Genomic DNA, 21,807 nt, shown 5'->3' with positions numbered 1-21,807 from the left:
TCCAGATAATCTTAGGGTTGAATTTGAAAGTGTCTGCAATTCTGCCCAGACACGATAGGAGGGAGTATATGATGAGAGCCTTGTCGATCAATTCAGCCCTGGAAAGATTGTGCAAGGCTCAAGGGGTAGAATTTTTTTCAGCCTGGACTGTACTTGTTAACAGGACAGATTGCTTCTACAGGGATGGGATACACTTAAATAGAAAGGGTGCAAGAATATTTGCTGATGCTATCGAGGCAGTGTTAGGTAGGTCGGAAAACTGCTAGCTTGGGGGGAGACAAAGACCAATAGATTGACAGTAGCCACTGGCAGAGGTGAAAGAGATTCTTGCACTGCTTCTATTAGAATGAGCAGAAGCCTGAAAAACAAGATGCATGATATTTCAGAGACTGCTGGGAGCCATTGCGGTACAAGTAAACACATGGGTTGTGTTAGGGTAGCTAAGAATAGAAACAGGTGCAGGTATACTTGCGTGTACACCAATGCTAGGAGTTTAGTAAATAAATTTGATGAATTTGAGGTATTGCTCAAAACATCAAAGGCAGATATTGTTGGGATATCAGAGACGTGGTGTCACACAGATATAAGGGATGCAGAACTGGAATTTGGGGAGTACAACGTCTACAGAAAGGATAGACAGGATAGGAAGGGGGGAGGGGGTTATGCTATTAGTTAAGAAACACATAAAAACCAAGGAAGTGAAGCCAGTCGACATCGCTGGATAGTGCAGTGTTGAGTCAGTTTGGTGTGACATAAGCATTGGGAGATCAAAGTTGAGAGTAGGAGTGTGCTATAGGCCTAATGACTCTGATGAGTATAATAAGAAACTGTACAGGGAAATAGAGTGGGCCAGTAAATCAGAGAGTCTTATAACGGGAGATTTTAATTTCCCAGATATTGACTGGAATTTGGGGGCTGGTCACTCACACACTAGCAGGGCTTTTGTGGATTTATTGGATGATTGTTTTCTACATCAGCATGTTCGGGAGGCAACTAGAGGGAGTAATACTCTTGATTTGATTATCAGCAGTGATTCTTCATGCATTAAGAATCTGCAGATAAATGAACCACTAGGTGGCAGTGATCACAGTGTGCTGAAGTGGGATTTACTCAAAGAGGTAACTACCATTAGGGGTAAAGGGAAGGGTTATTGCTACCGTAAAGGCGACTACGATGGACTGAGACAGTATTTAAATTCTATACAGTGGGACCAACTGATGATGTTACCAACAGCAAATTCAAAATGGGAAGCATTCAAAGAACTTATCTTGGAAGCTACTAGGCTTTACATACCAACTAAGAAATATTGTTCAAGGTTTAGGCCAAAATGGATGTCAGATGAACTAATGAGGCATATGGCAGAGAAGAAAAATGCATGGGATACTTACAAATTAACACGACACAGAAGCCTATGATAGATACAAGTTGATATGCAACCAAGTTACAAAGGAGGTTAGGCAGGCGAAGGCAGATTACGAGAAATCCTTGGCAAGGGATGCAAAGAAAAACAGCAAAGAGTTCTTTACTTATGTAAACTCTAGAAGGAAGGGGATGAATCAGATTGGTCCACTTGATATTGATGGGTCAACTGTTGATGATCCTGCTCAGGTAGCTAACAAACTAAATGAATATTTTGCATCGACATTCACACATGAGGAGTTATTCAGCGAGGGGAATGCCAGAGGTGTATTCAACTCTAGCAGTAAGCTACAGAATCTTGAAATAACTGAGAGCAAAGTGGAGGAGAAACTGTTGAAGATAAACACAAGAAAGGCACCCGGGGTGGATGGGATCTATCCAGTTATATTAAAGGAGGCAGCAAAGGAAGTAAGCAAACCCTTAGCCATAATTATGAGAGCTTCCTTGGACTCAGGAGAGGTACCCATAGACTGGAAATGTGCAAATGTGACCCCAATTCACGAAGGAGGATCAAAGGCTGACACAAGTAATTATAGACCTGTCAGCTTAACTTCTGTTCCAGGAAAATTAATGGAGGCACTGGTTAAAGAAGCACTGCAGGATCATTTAAACAAGACTTCAGTTATAGCTCGGACACAGCATGGTTTTGTTAAGGGGAAGTCTTGCCTGACCAATTTGATTGGATACTATGATGCAGTCACAAAAGAACTGGATGCAGGGAATAGCTTTGATATTATATACTTGGATCTTAGAAAGGCTTTTGATACTGTTGCACATGGAAGACTGCTACACAAATTGGAGCAGTGTGACATTGGAGGCAAATTGCTGCTATGGATAAAGGGGTGGTTGAGGGGGAGAAGACAGAGAGTGGTAATCAATGGACACTGCTCATCGTGGACTAATGTTATTAGTGGAGTCCCTCAGGGCTCAGTGTTGGGTCCATTATTGTTTTCTGTATTTATAAATGATATTGATGATGTTATATCAAGCTTAATGTCCAAGTTTGCAGACGATACAAAGGTTGGCAGGGTTGTCAAGGACACTACTGACACTATGCTGCTGCAACAGGATCTGGAAAGGTTGAGCAGATGGGCTGAGAGGTGGCAAATGAAGTTTAACATTGACAAATGTAAAGTACTACATATGGGAAACAACAACCCCAGAGCAACGTATCAACTCTGTGGTACTACACTGACAGTGGTAGAGAATGAAAGGGACCTGGGGGTGGTTGTGCAGGCAGATATGAAGTTCTCTGAGCAGTGCAGACGGGCTGCAAGAGTAGCTCATGGAGTATTGTCAATGATATACAGGAATTTTTCCAGCAGGGATAAGGAGGTGATTATTCCCTTGTATAAGGCAATGGTCAGGCCACACCTAGAGTACTGTATACAGGTCTGGAGGCCTCATTTCAAGAAGGATGTAGAGCTGCTGGAACGAGTACAGAGAAGGGCAACAAGATTAGTGAATGGAACAAAGGGATGCTCTTACGAAGAAAGGCTTAAGTTTTGCAAATTACAGTGTCTGGAGACTAGGCACCAGCGAGGTGATCTGATAGAGGTGTATAAAGCCTTGAATGGTTTGAGCATGCTCAATGCTGATGGGATTCTTCCTCTAGCTCAGAATAATCACCTGAGAGGGCATAAATTCAAATTGAGGAAAGACGGATGTAGGATAGACGTGCGGAAATTTGCCTTTAGCCAGCGGGTGGTTGGTTAGTGGAACAGACTTCCATCCCTTGTAGTGGAGGTTGATAGCCTAAATAAGTTTAAGGTTCAGCTGGACAGGTATTTTGAACGAACAGAGGGGTGAAGTGGAAGTGGTTTTTTTTTTTTTTTTTTTTGGCTGATGCTGCATAAGCTTGCTTTCTTGCATCAAATGCCTCTACTAATGCTAATGCTAATAATTTTTCAATGGGGCAAAGGAAACTTAGTTAACTTTAATCCTTCTAAACTCAGACCTGTCTTATTTCTCATAAAAAGGAGTCTACTGCTCCTATGCTTATTTCTGGACAACACATCTCTACTGGGATTATCCCTTTTCTAATCTCATTTGTGCATAAGCACATCACAAATATTGCTTTCTCAGTATTGGAAAAAAAACAAAACTGGATTTTCTTTTACACTCCCAGTGTTACTTTTCTTCTAAACTACTCACTGTGCACAAATCTGCCCATGTTCTCAGATCTGGGGTAGTGCCCCCTAAACATTACTCAATCTTCTTGACTCCATTCAAATGAGGCCAGTCAGAATAATTAATGATCTATTTCTTACAAATTCTTGCTACTTTTTGTCTCATAGATGCGCAGTTTTTGCTGCATGTTTTTTCCATTAGATACCTCTATGATCACCATTCTTCTGAATTGACAATTCCCTGAAAGCAGTCCAAACAAGTGCTGCAAACAATCAGCATCCATTTACAACTCTAAACTCAAAGAATCAATTTTTCCTTTCCTCATCTATCCCTTCAGTTTTCTGAAACAGCCTTCCTTTACATGAATTTCCTGAAAATTACATCTACAGAAATTCAAATCTATGTTAACAAGTATCCTCTTTCTTTTCATCTTTCAATACATGTATGGCTAAGTACTATACATTCTAATACTATTGCATTTGGGGTTTTCATATAACAAAAAAATCTTCTAACCACCAGATTATAAAAAGTTTATTTTTTCTTTTTTAACTACTTTTCCAACCTTCAAATTCATCAGCAGACTTTAACTTCTGTTAATATCAGAGCAAACTGCAAAACCATAATTAAGGTAATCAAAAATGTTAAGAGAAAAATTAAAACAGACAAGAGAGAGATTGGTTTGGTTTGATTTTGGTTTTATTGGCGCAAAAACTAAGGTTATACTGCGCCAGGAAACAATTAAAATATCATCAAAGACAAGAGAGAGAGTAACATTTTAGAAGTACAGAGTAAATACTTCCATATATTGCTAAACATAGGAGATAAAGACATCAATAAAGAAGAGGAAATATTGAAATGGAAGGAATATCAGATACTATTTTGAATACTGAGTGAGGTCACAGGATTGGTTGGTTTAGTGTTTAATGGCACATTGGCAACAAGGCCATAATGTGCCAAGTCAAGAGGTCACAGGAAATATCACGCATAAAAAGGTTACAAGTGTAGATGAAATCAGACCTGAAATGCTGAAAGCTGGAGGGTAAAATACTATCATGGTGATTACATAACATTATCTAGAGCTAGATGTTTTCCAAAGGATAAGTTACAATTGTACATGGTACAATCAATGCTTTGCTCCAATGTGAAAACAGAGAAATTTCACTCCTTAGCATAACAGGCAAAACCTACATGAGTATATATCACAGAAGAAAAAAGTATTGTTTTATATGACCTGGGGGGAAGAACAGCCAGCTTTTAGGCCAAACAGGGGATTCCACTTCAAATACAGGGAATCCTAGTTATCCGAGGATAATTGGTTCCAGAAAATTCCACTTAAAACAGGGACCAAATTTTCGTCATATTTATTATTTAAATAAAACTAAATGCAACTAGGCATAATATTTTAAGATTCTATATCTATATAATATCGGTGTAGATACACCATAGACAACTCTTAAAGAAAAACTATGGTAGTATTGTGAAAGGCATCATTTCATGTGTACTGTATCTCTTATTGTGCTCATCCTTCACAATGAGTTGCCCATGTATTGCACTACTTCGAATAATTAATGCTTGTATAATAGAGAATACTATTGTTACTTATTCTCAGTGGGCACCACCACCACCCAGACAACACCGTTTCAGAGTTAGATGGATTTTCATCGGTAGGTGAAAAGCCAATGAAAAGCCACTGGCACCGTTTCAAAGCTAGTTGGCTTTTCATCGGTGGGTGAAAATCTGAAGAAAAGCCAACTAGCTTTGAAACAGTGCCATCTGGGTGGTGGTGCCCACCGAAAATAAGTAACCATAGTCTTCTCTATTGGTGAAGCATTACTTATTCGAGGTAGTGCAATACATGGTAACTCGCTGTGAAGGATGGGGAAGTGTTGCCTAGTTTGGGAGGGATGGGGGGTTCATGAGTGGTTTAGTTAAATGAGTGAGTGGGAGTAACTGTTTCTTTCTTCTTTCGACGCCATTTCTTTCTCTTCTCCTACTATCACGGTTCTACACCTTTTTGCTTTCCTAAGTCTAACAGGGATAGTATGTGAATAACGCAGTTTCTTATCCCATACCATTTTGCAAGCAGTGACATTTGGGTGGTGGTGCCCATCGCGAATAAGTAACAATAGTTGTCTAAGTAACAATACTCGTCTCTATTAGCGAAGCTTTACATATTCTAAGTAGTGCAATACATGGGCAACTTGTTGTGAAGGATGAGCACAATATGAGATAGATGAAATACAGCATTTCACTCTACTACCATAGTTTTTCTTTAAGCGTTGTCTATGGTGTATCTACACCGATATTATATATGTAGTAATATTTATTATGTACTTATACATAGTAAAATATGAATGAAGGAACTGAAAAATGAGAAAATTATTTTATTAGACATTTTTAATTATAATATGTAGCTCAATGTAAGGTTAAGTAAAGTTTATTGAAGTTGCACTATTTTTCAATTGTACGAATAAAGAATGACTCCAGAGTTCGCGTTTTTTTTTTTTTTGCCGTATTTTTTCAGATAAAATTGTATCATGGCATTCACTTATGTCTTTAACTTCACGCTTAACTTTTGTTGCACGATCATGAAGCAGATCGTTCTCACAAAAAATATTCAAGTGTTCGTCAATTTTCTCAAGGGAAAAAGTTTTAGTTCTTTAGTTTTCAAATCCTCGTAACTGCCGGGACCTCTGTATTTGCACTTATAACACAAATTACAGAAAAGTAATGAGAACATAACACCAAACAGTAGTTAAGACTTGATCTTTTTGAAAAACATATGACAAATTACCCAGAAAAGCTGTTCTTTGAAATTTTTGAAAAAAAATATGTCATTAAAACAATCTTTTTAAGGGGAATAAAGTCTGCATATAAATAGCAAATCTATAGTGAGGATGGAAGAAAGTATTAGAAAATGGTTTAAAATTTAAGGTTAAACTTCGGTTAATCTGAAATAGATTTAAGGGTTAACCGTTATTGTCACTTTTTATAATTTCCATGGACTGTTTAGTAAAAGGACATAAGTTACTGAAGAAATATAATGTGGGAAATATAAAATTAGATCATTATCATACTGTATGACCAACAAAAAATGGGTTTTCAATTCAAAAACCTAATACACAGTGGGCCCACCTTTGACATGTATGAGCATCAAACCCTCCTGGTTATATTTTATAAAAACTTCCAGTAATTATTGGAATTAGCCTCCATTCCACCTGCAAAGCTGCCAGAGGCTGTAATCCAATTCATCCCACAGATGTTCATTGAAAACTAGCACTGGGCTGTTCAACCAAACATTTTGATATCACCATCCATAAACAAATTCAGTGGCATGCAAGAGCTGATGGCATGGAGTGTTGTGCAGATATTGGCAGCACCATTTCCACAGTAATGAAAAAAGTGCAGCAGTGTATAACTGATTCAGGCACTACCACTAATGAACCCAGCCAGAACTAGCTGATACAGTCCTGCAATATCTACACCCAAACATGTTCACTAAAATGAAATTAGCATTAGTAGAGGCATATGATGCAAGAAAGCAAGCTTATGCAGCATAAGCCAAAAAAAAAAAGCTCCCATTTCACCCCTCCGTTCGTTCCAAATACCTTTCCAGCTCAGCCTTAAATTTATTTAAGCTATCAACTTCCACAATAAATGATGGAAGTCTGTTCCACCTACCAACTACCTGCTGGCTAAAGGCAAAATTCCGCACATCTATCCTATATCTGTCTTTCCTCAATTTGAATTTATGTCCTCTCAGGTGATTATTCTGAGAAAGAGGAAGAATCCCATCAGCATCGAGCATGCTCAAACCATTTAAAGCTTTATACACCTCAATCAGATCACCTCGCAGGTGCCTAGTCTCCAGACATTGTAATTTGCAAAACTTAAGCCTTTCTTAAGTAAGAGCAACCCTTTGTTCCATTCAGTAATCTTGTTGCCCTTCTCTGTACTCGTTCCAACAGCTCTACAAACTTCTTAAAATGAGGCCTCCAGACCTGTATACAGTACTCAAGGTGTGGCCTGACCATTGCCTTATACAAGGGGATAATCACCTCCTTATCCCTGCTAGAAAAATTTCTGTATATCATTGACAAGACACTAATAAGCTACTCTTGCAGACCGTCTGCACTGCTCAGAAAACTTCATATCTGCCTGCACAATTACCCCCAGGTCTTTTTCGTTCTCTACCACTGTCAATGTAGTACCACGGAGTTGATACATCACTCTGGGGTTACTGCTTCCCATATGTAGTACTTTACATTTGTCAATGAAACTTCATTTGCCATCTCTCAGCCCATCTGCTCAACTTTTCTAGATCCTGTTGCAGTAGCGTACTGTCATTAGTGTCCTTAACAACCCTGCCAACCTTCATATCATCTGCAAACTTGGACATTAAGCTTGATATACCATCATCAATATCATTTATAAATATAGAAAACAACAATGGATTTATAAATATAGAAAACAACAATGGACCCAACACTGAACCCTGAGGGATTCCACTAATAACATTAGTCCACAATGAGCAGTGTCCACTGATTACCACTCTGTCTTCTCCCACTCAACCATCGCTTTATCCATAGCAACAATTTGCCTCCAATGCCACACTGCTCCAATTTGTTTAGCAGTCTTCCATGTGCAACAGTATCAAAAGCCTTTCTAAGATCCAAATACAGGCATACCTCGGTTAACGTTACCTCTGATAACGAAGCTTCGATATAACGAAGTCGGCAATTTCAAGCCCCATTTAACATAAAAAAAAAATATTCCAGTTTAATCACCTGAAATCTAAACAAACTGAAGAAATTACGGAAACCTTTGGGGCTTCTCGTGGTTGGTTCGAGAAATTTAAAAAAACGGGCCAGTGTAAAATTAACAGGAGAAGCTGCAAATAAATTTCCAGAAAAACTAAAGGAAATAATTGAACGTGAAAATTTTCCAAATTTGGTGTTCAATATTGACGAAAGCGGTTTGTTCTGGAAACGGCTACCAACAAAAAGCTTCATTTCTATTGAAGAAAAATCAGCTGCTGGGTTCAAAGCAGCCAAAGACCGTTTAACGTTACTCTTTGGATCAAATGCCTCTGGCGATTATAAATTAAAATTGTTATTAGTTTACCATTCAGAAAATCCGAGGGCGTTAAAAGGTAACATAAAATTGAATTTACCTGTAATATGGAAAGCAAACAGAAAAGCGTGGGTTACCAAGGAGTTATTTACTGATTGGTTTGTTAACCACTTTTGTCCTGAAGTAAAACGGTATTGTCAAAAAAAAAAAACAACTTTGAAGAAAAAGCTCTTTTTGTTGTTAGATAATGCTCCGGGACATCCTACTGATCATAACACGTTGGACACATGCATTCCTGTCAAAGTTGTGTTTCTTCCAGCAAACACAACTTCCCTGATTCAACCATTGGATCAGGGAGTAATAGCATCATTTAAAGCTTATAATCTGCGTCGAACATTAAGCAGTTTAACTGAACTAGAGGATAAAGAGGAAATGACAGTTAAAACTTTTTGGAAAAACTAAACCATTAAAAACGCAATTGAAAGCATTGATAGTTCTTGGAAAGAAGTCACTAAGAAATGCTTAAATGGAGTTTGGCGCAAAATATGGCCAGAAGTAGTACTAGAAGAAGAAAATAATATCCAAGAAATTAGAAATGAAGTTATCCAGATGGCTCAATCAATAGGTTTCGAAAATGTCGATGAAGAGGATGTTAGAAATTTATTGAATGCAGAAGATGATGGTTTTTCAGTGGAAGATTTAGAAAACCTTGTTAGCAACGAAGACAAAGATAATGAAGACGAAGTTAAAGAAGTTCCTGCCGAAAAAGTGTTAACAAACAAAGATTTAAAAAGCTGCTTAAATGACATTGAAAACGTTTTAAATTTTTTTAGTGAAAATGATCCTGATTTAGGAAGAAGTGTTATTGTTAAGCGATCAGTGTTAAATGCAATAACTCCGTATAGGCAATTGTTAAATGAAAGAGAAAAAAAGCATAAGCAATCAATTTTAAAATGTGATTTCACTTTGTATGTAAGTTGACTGTTTATTTAATAAAACTTTTCTTTGTTCGAAAAAAAAGCTTTTCATTTTCTTTACGTAGGAACGTATCCCTAATTCTGGCCATAGTATTTTTACCTCTGAAAACGAAGTTTCGCTTAACGAAGTAATTTCGTGGAACGCATCCTATTCGTTATTCGAGGTATGCCTGTATATGATATCAAAGTTATTCCCTGCATCCAGTTCCTTTGTGACCACATCATAGTATCCAATCAAATTGGTCAGGCAAGACTTTCCCTTAACAAAATCATGCTGTGTCCGAGCTATAACTGAAGTCTTGTCTAGATGATCCTACAGTGCTTCTTTAACCAGCGCCTCCATTAATTTTCTTGGAACAGAAGTTAAACTAACAGGTCTATAATTACTTGTGTTGCCCTTTGATCCTCCTTTGTGAATTGGGGTCACATTTGCACATCTCCAGTACATGGGTACCTCCCCTGAGTCCAAGGAAGCTCTCATAATTATGGCCAAGGATTTGCTTACTTCCTTTGCTGCCTCCTTTAATATAACTGGATAGATCCCATCCACCATGGATGCCTTTTTTATGTTTATCTTCAACAATTTCTCCTCCACTTTCCTCTCAGTTATTACAAAATCATGGCAATATCCATGACTCCAATAACACCTCCTGCCAGGGTTCCAGATTCCATGAACATTGGGAACACCACCATTCCAACTGTTATTTCAGACTGGTGACTGTGATATTGGATTTACATGCAGCTCCCTATAGATGACTAATATACTTCAGATGGTCCTATATCTCTTAGACCAGCTCTATGATGTTTTCCACAAACTACCTCTCTACTAGTTCACAGAACAGTTCCAAGTGTTTGAGACTCTCCAGATCCCTTTTTTTTTTTTTTTTTTATTGAATAATTACTGATGCTCAACAAATTGCTCGGCAAATTTTGAGAGGTTCAGACAAGTTTTAGTTGTGTGCATGCACAGAGAGGTTACTAATGCAGCATCTCATCCAATGTTAAAAGTCCAAGTTTCAATGGACAACCGTTGTCCACTGAAATTTACTTTAATATAATATTACTGCATAGGCAGATAAACAAGATTTATATTGGTATATCTGAGCCAATATACATGCATAGGAGACCTCTGGCACAGTATTTGTGGGGTGATGGACAAAAATTTCTGATCATATGCTCTTCTCTCTAGACAGTATAGAATGTTCACCAAATGTACACTTTCAGAGGAAGTGCTGTCAGTAGTGGCATAACTTGGGTTGATAGCACCAAGGGCAAATAAAAAAAATTGGCACCCCTTGAAAACTGTTCTTTTGGAATTTTTGCATTTTTTAACCATAAAAAGGTGTCCCCAAATTTGGTGCCCAAGGCATGTGCCCCACCTGCCTCACCCTAGTTACACCACTAGTTGTTAGTCTTTTTTTTGGCATAAAAATTGATCAAATGACAAGGACAGTTATAACCACCAATTGCTCAATCTCCTCTTTTAAAAACTTCCTAAGTAAAACCATAATTTGGTTTTACTTAGGAGCCTAAACACCTAAGTTGGTGTTTAGGCTCTACCATAACAGGATATTATTGACACTATACCAAGCACTTTTCTAAAGGAATCCTACATGCTCAGCTGGTCAGAAGATACCCACTATATCTTTTATATAATATTGGGTATCTTCTGACTATAATAATATTATATATTATTATAGTCAACTTTCCTTCCAGTGCATTAACTGAAAGCAAGCTCTTTTTTTTTAATGAATTAACAAAATAATAATTGATGGTCATGCAATTATACTGCAATCATAGCATGGATTTGTTAAGGTCAACAAAATGGGATACAGCTTGGAATCACTTGATTGCTGCCATCTGTAGCAGTTAAAAAGAGGCCATTTTTCAAAGCCATCAACTACATCTTTCTATCTCTGTGCAAATTCACTAACTCTACTGTTTTTATTCTTCCATAGCCATAATTTTTCACGATTTCACTATGAGGGAAATATTTCTGAACAAGGCACCTGCATGAGCAAACACAGCAAATAAGTTCTATGAAAAATAATGCATGATACCATCATATTCACTAAGAAATACTAAGTGAAGAAAATGGTATCTATTTATGCATTTCTTTCCTTTTGCACACTACACATTATTCTTATGCTTATTTGTTGCAAATGTCTGATTATACCTTTGTTTCTTGCTGGTTAAAAGTAAAAAATTATATTACAAAGCAAACATGTTATATCATACTCTATGATATGTAACATTGTTTTGTGCATTCCCCACATTTTATGCAATGCAGAGTAGCACACTAAGTTTTCACAATTTAAAAAAAAATTGAATTTATATGAATTTATAGACAAAGCCATAGTATTAGTTTTTTGTGAAAAAAAGAAAGAAAAACTATGTTAGGATGGTAAGCAGGAGGCAGGAGAAGAGGTCAAAAACAGTCTCTGTCATAAATATGGAGTTTGTTTGTTTGGTTGAGTTTTATTGGATCAGCAACTATGGCTATAATGCCCCAAAACCTTGTCATAAAAAGTAAAAAAATTTCAGTGACCTACTGAATTAGATCACTACGTCAGGTTATAAAAACAAGTATAAACTGTAACAGACAAATATCAGTAAACAAGTAACAATAGAAAATCTTAAAATAATAAGATTTTTTAAATATGATTAAAAAGGTTTACTGATTTTAGGAAATTAAAAATAGCAGACACATGGTCATTGTCGGATAAAATATGACTGAGTGTATACGGCTCAGTCAGATGGTTAAAAGCGGTAAAACGAGCATTTCTAAAACTGGTACAGTCAACTAAAATGTGTCTGATTGTTAAAATTGTGCCACAGGACTCACACATAGGAGGGTCATCAGCCCTCAGCAAAAACGAATGAGTTAAATGACTGTGTCCTATGCAGGTCCGGGCAAGAACAACTTCCTCCTTACGATTCCTGCGCAGACTAGACTGCCGCGGTTCAATTACAGGTTTTATATGATATAATTTATTCGCAGTCTGTCTATTCCACGAATCCTGCCATTGGGAATGTATCTTTTGATGTATTATTTGCCTGTAGTCTGTATAGGGGACTAACAGGCAGTGGTTATTATTGGGAATTGCTGATTTGGCTGCGGCGTCAGCCAAATCATTTCCCCTAATCCCAATGTGGCTGGGAATCCAGCAGAAGCGGATATCATATTCACGTTCACGGAGGAAGTGAATCTTCTGCTGAATGCTAGACAGAACTGGATGAGAATTATATCTCACGGTTATTAAAGCCTGTAACACGCTGAGAGAGTCGGAATATAAAATGAACCGTTGGTATTGGTATTTACTAATGTGATCCAAGGCTAACTTTACAGCGTGCAGCTCTGCAGTAAATATGCTGCATTCAGAGGGAATCTGCTCCGATGTAGTGCTGTCTCTAAAGACAGCAGCAGATCCCACATATGATTCCGCCTTTGAGCCGTCTGTGTAGACTGGCACGAAGTCAGAATGTTCAGCTCGGTGTGCTGAAAAAAGCTGCAGGTAGACAGACGATGGAGTGTCCGACTTTCCCCAATTTCTAAGGGACAAGTCACATGCCGGGACATGAGCATGCCAGGGTGGAAGGGGTTGCTTTGGTGTTTGGGCAACCTTGTCTACCTTTATATTAAATTCTTTGAGTAGCTCTTGGACACGAATACCAAAAGGACGATTGGCAGTCTTACGGGTGTTGTACAAATTTTCCCATCGTGGCTCAAAAACGGATAGCCACGTAGGGTGGTCTGGCAGGGATTTCAGTTTTAGAGCGTAGTTTAGAGACAACTGCTTACGTCGAAGCAATAACGGCGGTTCGTTTGCTTCGACGTATAAGCTCTGGACTGGAGATGTTCGATATGCTCCAATAGCGGTACGGAGAGCCAGATGATGGACAGGATCCAGCCAACGAAGTACACTGTCTCTGGCCGAATTGTATACCAGGGACCCGTAATCTAGTCTGGATCGTACAAGTGCACGGTAGATGGGTAGTAGGGTGTATTGATCCGCACCCCAAGATGTAGAGGAAAGAGAGCGCAGAATATTCAGCCCTCTTGTGCACTTTGTACGGAGTTGACGGATGTGATCCAGAAAGGTCAACTTTTTGTCAAATACGAGTCCCAAGAATTTTGTATCCGCTACTACTGGAATAGCATTTTGTCCGAGCCTTAATTCAGGTTCAGGATGAAGATTACGCTTACGACAAAAGTGTACGCAAACTTCTCCGGCGAGAACCTGAAGCCATTTGCAAGTGCCCAGGAGTTGAGACGATCAATGGCTTTCTGCAGTTGTCTTTCAATAACCCTCATGTTGCATGACTGACAAAATATGCTAAAGTCATCAACATAGAGGGCACTGTTTACAGTTGGAGGAAGTTGTTCTGTGATGGAATTAACTTTGATGGCAAAAAGCGTGACACTTAATACTGATCCTTGTGGTACTCCCTCCTCTTGGCTAAAGGAACGAGAGAGTGAGGATCCCACACGAACTTGGAAAGATCGATTGGCTAAAAAGTTTTTAATAAAAATGGGGAGTTGCTCCCTAAGACCCAGGCTATGCAGATCTTTTAAGATGCCAAATCTCCAAGTTGTGTCATACGCTTTCTCCATGTCAAAGAACACCGACACCAAGTGTTTGCGTTTTAGGAAAGCATCCCGGATGGATGTTTCCAGTCTAATAAGATGGTCCAAAGTGGACCGGTTCCTTCGGAAGCCGCACTGGATATTGGAGAGAAGGTCATTTGATTCTAAGTACCATATTAAACGAGAATTAACCATTCTCTCCAGGATTTTGCACAGACAGCTAGTCAGAGCAATAGGACGATAATTGGTAGTGACTTTTCGATCCTTTCCTGGCTTAGCAAAGGCAAGAACGATTGCCTTGCGCCAGGAATCCGGAAACTGCCCTTCAATAAAGATTCTGTTATACAGAGAGAGCAGATAATCCATAGATTTTGATGAAAGATGTTTAACCATTTCATAATGGATGCCATCTGGTCCAACAGCACTTGCTTTGGAAAGGGCGAGGGCTCTTTTCAGTTCCTGAATAGTGAACGACCCATTATAGGGATAGATGTTCTTAGACTTAAAATTAAGTGCCTGTTTTTCCAGTTTATGTTTCAGGACCAGGAACTCTGGGGAATACGAAGATGTTGCTGAGATGTTAGAGAATGTTTCCCCAAGAGCATTGGCTATTGCAGTTGGATCTGCAATAGCGCATCCATTATAATCTAGGATTGAAGAAGGGTGGGATGTATATTTTCCCTTCATTTTCCGGATTTTATCCCAGACTACCTTAGAATTGGTAGCCTGGTTAATAGATGATGTAAAACGGATCCATGATTCCTTTTGACTCTGACGGCGAATGTAGCGTGCTTTGGCTCGTGCACGCTTGAAGGCTATTAGATTAACAGTGGTAGGATATCGACGGAATATCCCCCACGCTTTGTTTTGAGCCTTTTTTGCTGCTGTGCATTGTGAATTCCACCAAGGTTTGGGAAACGGTGGAAACCGGGCAGATGTTTTTGGCACAGCATTCGCAGCTGCTTCGACAATGATTTCTGTGATGTACGTTACTGCATCATTGATAGGCTCCTGACTGACTGTACTGAGGTCAAAATTTGCCTGATGTTGGAAGGCATTCCAGTCAGCCTGATCAAACTTCCACCGTGGTAACCTAAAAGGAAGACATGGTCTCCCACTGTGTAACAAGGTTATCACAGGGAAGTGATCACTTCCGTATGGATTCTCCTCCACTTCCCAAGTGATTGAAGGGAGTAGAGAAGGGGAGCAGATAGAGAGATCAATGGCAGAAAACGTACGGGTAGGCATGTGGAAGAAGGTGTTTGTTCCAGTATTTACAAGGGAAAGGGCATTGTCATTGAGCATACACTCTATGACCCGTCCTCTTCCATTGATGTTAGCACTACCCCACAGGGTGTTATGTCCATTAAAATCCCCAAGAAGTAAGAAAGGGGGTGGCAACTGCGTTAGAAGATCATCAAGGTCTTCCTGGGAGATGTCAGTCCCAGGTGGCAAATAAATAGAGCAGACCGTTAATAAAAATCCCACTGTAAGGCGAATTGCAACAGCCTCTATGCTGGTTGTAATTAGCAAGGGCTGAACTGGGGTCTGATTACTCACAAGGATAGCCACTCCTCCATGAGCAGGACCATCCGCAATTCTATCCTTACGAAAGATTGTGATGTTATACATGGTGGGATCATCATTTGCTTTTAGATACATCTCCTGCAAGCAAAAGCAAACTGGCTCGTGCTTTTGCAGGAGGGCCTTGATGTCATCAGTATTTCGCCGGAATCCACGACAATTCCATTGTAGGAATTTAGCCATTATTTTGGCTTGGTGGGTCCATCAGGCGGCTTCCGAAGTGCTGAGGGCTTACTTTTATCAGTCTTGGCTTTATCTTTTTTGGGGAAGAATGGACGCTGTCCCGTGTCCATTTCTTCCTCCGCAAAGAGTTCCAAGACTGATTCATCCGGTACCTCCTTGTGCTCGACATCCATTGTTTCTGTTATTACTGTTGGCTCTTTACCACTTGGTTTTGGTAGTGGTGGAGCATTAGGAGGTACGGATATAGGAGTGGCAGCTGATTGCGTTTTTTTGGTGGGCTTTTGTAAACTCAATAAATAGCGGGCAATCGGTGTGAATGACTCTCTTGGTGGTACAGTCTTCTCAGTCTGCTTACCGATAGTACACTTCGCAGAAACCTTCTGGGCATATGAAGGTTTCCCGCTATTTATTGGTTGAATGCGTTTTCTAGCCTCTGGGTAGGAGATATTCAGCTCCGTTTTCAATTTCTGGATCTCTTTTTCATCCTTCCACCACTGGCATGCTCTGGAGTAGGCAGGATGATCTTGTTGGCAATTTACACAGATCGGTTTAGAAGCTGAACATTCCTTGCTCTCGTGGTCTTTCGCACCACATCGAGCACAGGCAGGGTTACCACGACAAGCCGTTTGTGAGTGTCCGTATTTTTGGCATTTAAAACACCTCAGTGGGTTTGGAATGTAGATCCTCACTGGGCAGTTTAAATACCCTGCATTGATGGAACTAGGAGGCCGTGGGGTGTTAAATGTTAGGATGAGAACTCGGGTAGGGACGAGATTCCCTTCCTTCTGCATTGATATTCTCTTGACAGCTGTCACTCCTTGATCTTTTAATTCAGAGCAGATCTCTTCTTCAGAAACGTGAAGAAGATCCCACTCTGATATCACACCTCTTGAAGAGTTCAAAGTTTTGTGAGGGGGTTGTGATGATGGGTATTCCCCCTATAGATGTGGCTTTCAAAAATTTTTCAGCTTGATTTATATTTGATGCTTCTATTAGAATATCTCCAGAACGCAGCCGTTTTACGGATTTGGGTGAACCTGCCATCCCTTCTAATCCTTTCTGGATAAAGAAAGGTGACATTTTCCCAAGTGACTGCTCTCCGGTGGAATGGAGAATGAGGAAAAGAGGTGTCACAGATGTTGTTTTCTCCTCAGTTCTGGCTCTTTTAGCTGAATTGCTTTCACTCTCATCTGACGATCGATTAGGTAGGGGCCTTGTTGGGGCCCCAGAAGAAGAATTTAAATTACTCATATGAGTAAAGAGAAAATGTCTGATGCCTAAGTACCTCACCCACCACGGAGCCCTACGAGGGGACGCCCACTCGTGAACTAGCAGGTACTGCGTACACGAATGGGACGCAGAGTTCGCTTAGAACACCATACCCACGTTACCAATAAGTCTTTATCCCGTCCCAGGACCAAAGGGAGGGAGACTTATTGGAACGCAGTTGACCCTAGCAGTATAAAACCACCCGCCGATTGATCCCAGTCGAGCCGGTCCGGGACCACCCGTCTTGTCGAAGCAGGGGCCAAAGTGGTGTATTAAGGCTGGGCCCCTCAACCACCAGGATCCCCCTTTCCGAAGTCCACGGGTCGCAGCGCACGGCTGCACACGCCGGATTCCAATGATGTAACCCTGGAACCAAGGTATGGGCGTTAGATCCCAGTGATGCTAATCTGGAAACCCAGCAGCATCACTGGGAGGTCCCCTCACCACGTACAGGGGTCATAAATATGGAGAGCTGATAGCTATGGTACTATCATATGGTACCTATCCCTATTAAGAACAACAGATTTGAATGACAAAATAATTCTGTAATATTTTGGTATGCAAAAAAATGTAACTCACATTAATAACATATTTACTCCTACCAAAAATGTCAATAAGACAAAAATAAATGCCATCAGATTTCTTAGATAATTCTCCTGCAAAGTTTTGCCTCCCCAGGGAGAGCTGAAAAACTTGGGATAACTCACAGGGGAAACCATCTACTTGAGATCAGCTAACTGTATCCCCAAGGAAGAAGAGGCCTTTATGAATTCTTCGGTCTCTAATATATTTGAACTTGAACCTCTCCAAATGATTGGTGAACTCACTATACAGTACTCTTAGAACAGACAGGTCAGGGTGTAATAAGGGATGTTTAACAGAGGAATTAACAAAGGATCAATAAAAATCTGCCACTTAACAGAGGGGTGCTCAGAACAGTTTTACTGTGTGACTGATACAAAACAAAAATTGTTTTCTAGAGAAACAGGAAAATAGTTAAGTTAAACTTTATGCAATAAATGTGCTCGGTAAATCTATTGGGGCTATATTTTTCTAAAATGAACACACAATAAGCAAAGTGATGAAAAATAAGGTCAGAGGAATTAGTGAATTATTCAAATGATTTTAATACAAAAAAAAAGAAAAGATCTTTAATACATGAAAAATCCTTACCACTTTTGAAACATATTTGGCACCTTCTTTAACATCTTTTGAAACATCATCAGATGCTGTACAACAAGAAATGAATAAAAATGATTTAATTGAGTTATAAATTAATTGAAACACACGAATTTTTATCAAATGAATTCATTGTGTACAAAGTATTATGACAAGTTAAAAGGCAGCATTTGAAGGGTGTGGTTCTATTGTGTGGGAGTCTAACTCACTGTAATTCTTTGTACAAAATAAAATTCACTTAGTAACACTCACATGACTCAAATAAGTGTTCATATTAATTCACTATGGACAATCATATACAGTAAACTCTCAATTTAATGGACTAATAGGGGAGAAAGGGTGTCTGTTAATGACGAAAGTCCGTTAAATTGAATGTAACCTGGGGGGGCATTTTTTATTGTTTTTAATGTAAAAAAAAAACTTTAATACAATATACAGTACTGTAAAATATAAAATTATTAAATTACAATAGAGAATATGTAATGTTTACTCACCTTTTTGACAGGGAAGTTGAAGAGTATTTTGCCGTGACCATAGTGGTAGTAGTACAGTAGTCGTTGTTCAGTATCTGAAGGTAGAGGTGAAGGGGAATCCTCAGCTTCAGATTCTTCTGAAATGTTCACAAATGGGGGCACTGGTGTCATCTGTTTTCTTGTAGATGGTTGAGATGTACAAGCAGTTGGAGGTGAAATAGGAGTAGGAGTCGGTGAAGTTCACTTAAAGAAAGCATCCTGCTTCAGTTGTTTGCCACTCTGATGTTGTTTCTTAATAATGATTGCCCTGAACTGCCGAAAATGTTCATAGCAAGGGACAATTTCAGGGTCAGAAGATGTTGCTATCCACTACATTGGGATTTCTCATTTCAGACAGTGTAGACCGTGCTGGTGTAATTTGCTCTTCCTCAATGTCTTCTTCTTCTTCCCCTGCCTTGCCATATTGAACCTCATCCACAATTTCTTCTTCAGTGAGGACTTGGTAGCCACGGGATCACCATCATTTTCAAGCCATTTCAGAACATCATCTTCAGTTGTTTCCTGGTTGCCAGCATTTACAAGGGTGTGCCGAAAGTCATTTGCCTCAAATCCTTCAAAATCCAAATCTGGTTCAATATTGAACAACTTCTTCCAACCATTTGCCAAAGCCGTAGTCTTCATCTCCTTCCAAGCAGCTGCAAAGTTAAAGAGTGCAGACTTAATGTTGTAGGTTCGTAGATTCTGAAGTGCCCTGGCTCCTCTTATGTCTTCTTCTGCATCTTCTTCATCCTCCAACACAACCATTACTTCTTCCAAAAAGTTCTTATACAGCCTCTTGCAGGCTGCAATTATTCCCTGGTCCATTGGCTGAATAACTGAAGTTGTCAGGAGGCAAAAAAAAAAAAAAAAAGACATTTAATTCTGCCATTCTTACTAACTTCTCAGCACTAGGATGAGCAGGGGCATTGTCAAGAAGCAACAATGTCTTTACATTATTGGTGGAAATTTTCAGAACATCTGTCTGGAAGTGCCTCACATGAGGGACAAAGAGGTTGAAGAAGAACCAGTCAGAAAAAATCTCTGAAGTAAACCATGCATTCTTTGAGCTGGTGTAAATAACAGGCAACTGATTCATAATGTCTTTAAGAGTGCGTGGTTTCTTTGATTTCCCTACCACCATGGGCTTCAGGCGATGCAAGCCATCAGCATTTGCACAAAGTAAGGCAGAAAATCGATCCTTACTTAATTTGCAACCAGGAGTGCTGTGTTCATGTTTGTAGGCAAGCGTATTTTCAGGAACTGCACAATAGAACAGGCCAGTTTCATTGGCATTGTAAACCTGTGATAAAATAAGGCCCTCAGATTTAATAAGTTCATTTATAAATTTTCTAAATGGCTCAACTTGTGAAGTGTCTGCACTTAAAGATTCACCACAGGTTTTCTTGTTCATAATGCCATGCCTTTTTCTAAAATGCCACCCATCACTTGCCTTGACATTAAGTTCCATGTGTTTTCAAAGAGTTTCACACGCAGATTTCAACTCAAAACTTCATACATTAACACCACTAGATCTCTGTTGAACATATCACTTATACACAGCTTCTTCTAAGTTTTTATCTTGCGCAACTTTCATGTGTTTTCTACTCCCCTCTGTAGAACCACATTTAGAGCTATCAACACTGTATTTTAAAGAAAAATGTTGCAATTTGGCCTTTGATTTACGGATATCAGAAACAGTTTGTTTTTTTATGCCGAAAATTTCACAACCACTTGCTACTGAGATGCCTTGTTCTAATTTCTCAATTAGCTCTAATTTCTGTGCCACATTTAAGTTCACAAGCATTCTTTTAACTCCTCTATCACTTGGTACCATTTTAAATTGTAAGGATTGCAAAATTATTTAATAAATAGTCACAATTCAGAAATCACAGAAACATTCTGTATACAATCTGACCACACGATAGTTTGAGGCAGACTGAGACCGAAACAAAGTGAGTCGGTAGACCTGCAGTTTAGTGTCCCGAGTCATGTTCAGCTCGCATGTCACTGCCTGCTCTTATCTGTTATCTGGGAAAACAACTATTTGAACACGTTTTCAGAAAGGATAAAAAACAATTTCCTGAATTTGATTATAAAAATAAAAGTAGACAATTATTAGCATTAGCATTAGTAGAGGCATTTGATGCAAGAAAGCAAGCTTATGCAGCATCAGCCAAAAAAAAATAAATAAATAAAAAATAAATAAATAAATAAATAAATAAATAAATAAAAAAATAAAAAAAAATAATAAAAAATAAAAAATAAATAAATAAATAAATAAATAAATAAAAAAATAATAAAAAATAAAAAATAAATAAATAAATAAATAAATAAAAAAATAAATAAATAAAAAATAACCACTTCTACTTCACCCCTCTGTTCGTTCGAAATACCTGTCCAGCTGAGCCTTAAACTTATTTAGGCTATCAACTTCCACGACAAGGGATGGAAGTCTATTCCACCAACCAACCACCTGCTGGCTAAAGGCAAATTTCCTCACGTCTATCCTACATCTGTCTTTTCTCAATTTGAATTTATGCCCTCTCAGGTGATTATTCTGAGCAAGAGGAAGAATCCCATCAGCATTGAGCATGCTCAAACCATTCAAGGCTTTATACACTTCTATCAGATCACCTCGCCGGTGCCTAGTCTCCAGACACTGTAATTTGCAAAACTTAAGCCTTTCTTCGTAAGAGCACCCCTTTGTTCCATTCACTAATCTTGTTGCCCTTCTCTGTACTCGTTCCAGCATCTCGACATCCTTCTTGAAATGAGGCCTCCAGACCTGTATACAGTACTCTAGGTGTGGCCTGACCATTGCCTTATACAATGGGATAATCACCTCCTTATCCCTGCTAGAAAAATTCCTATATATCATCGACAATACACCATG

General features: G+C 39.0%; 1 protein-coding gene across 2 annotated transcripts in view; it reads right to left on the bottom strand.

The window, feature by feature from the left end:
* The window catches only part of LOC150077116 (serine/threonine-protein kinase VRK1-like), a 132,542-nt gene that overhangs the window by 89,298 nt on the left and 21,437 nt on the right, over positions 1-21,807 (bottom strand). For both annotated transcript variants that reach the window (XM_090386328.1, XM_090386327.1), the window contains one exon: positions 18,397-18,452. In XM_090386328.1, coding sequence (XP_090242454.1) covers positions 18,397-18,452 — 56 coding nt within the window. The remainder of the gene's footprint in view (positions 1-18,396; positions 18,453-21,807) is intronic.

This window comes from Mastigoproctus giganteus, chromosome 12 (assembly GCF_048544385.1).
Source record: "Mastigoproctus giganteus isolate SK-2022 chromosome 12, ASM4854438v1, whole genome shotgun sequence".
Classification (NCBI taxonomy): Eukaryota; Metazoa; Arthropoda; class Arachnida; order Uropygi; family Thelyphonidae; genus Mastigoproctus; species Mastigoproctus giganteus.
This window is presented reverse-complemented; position numbering and strand designations above follow the sequence as displayed.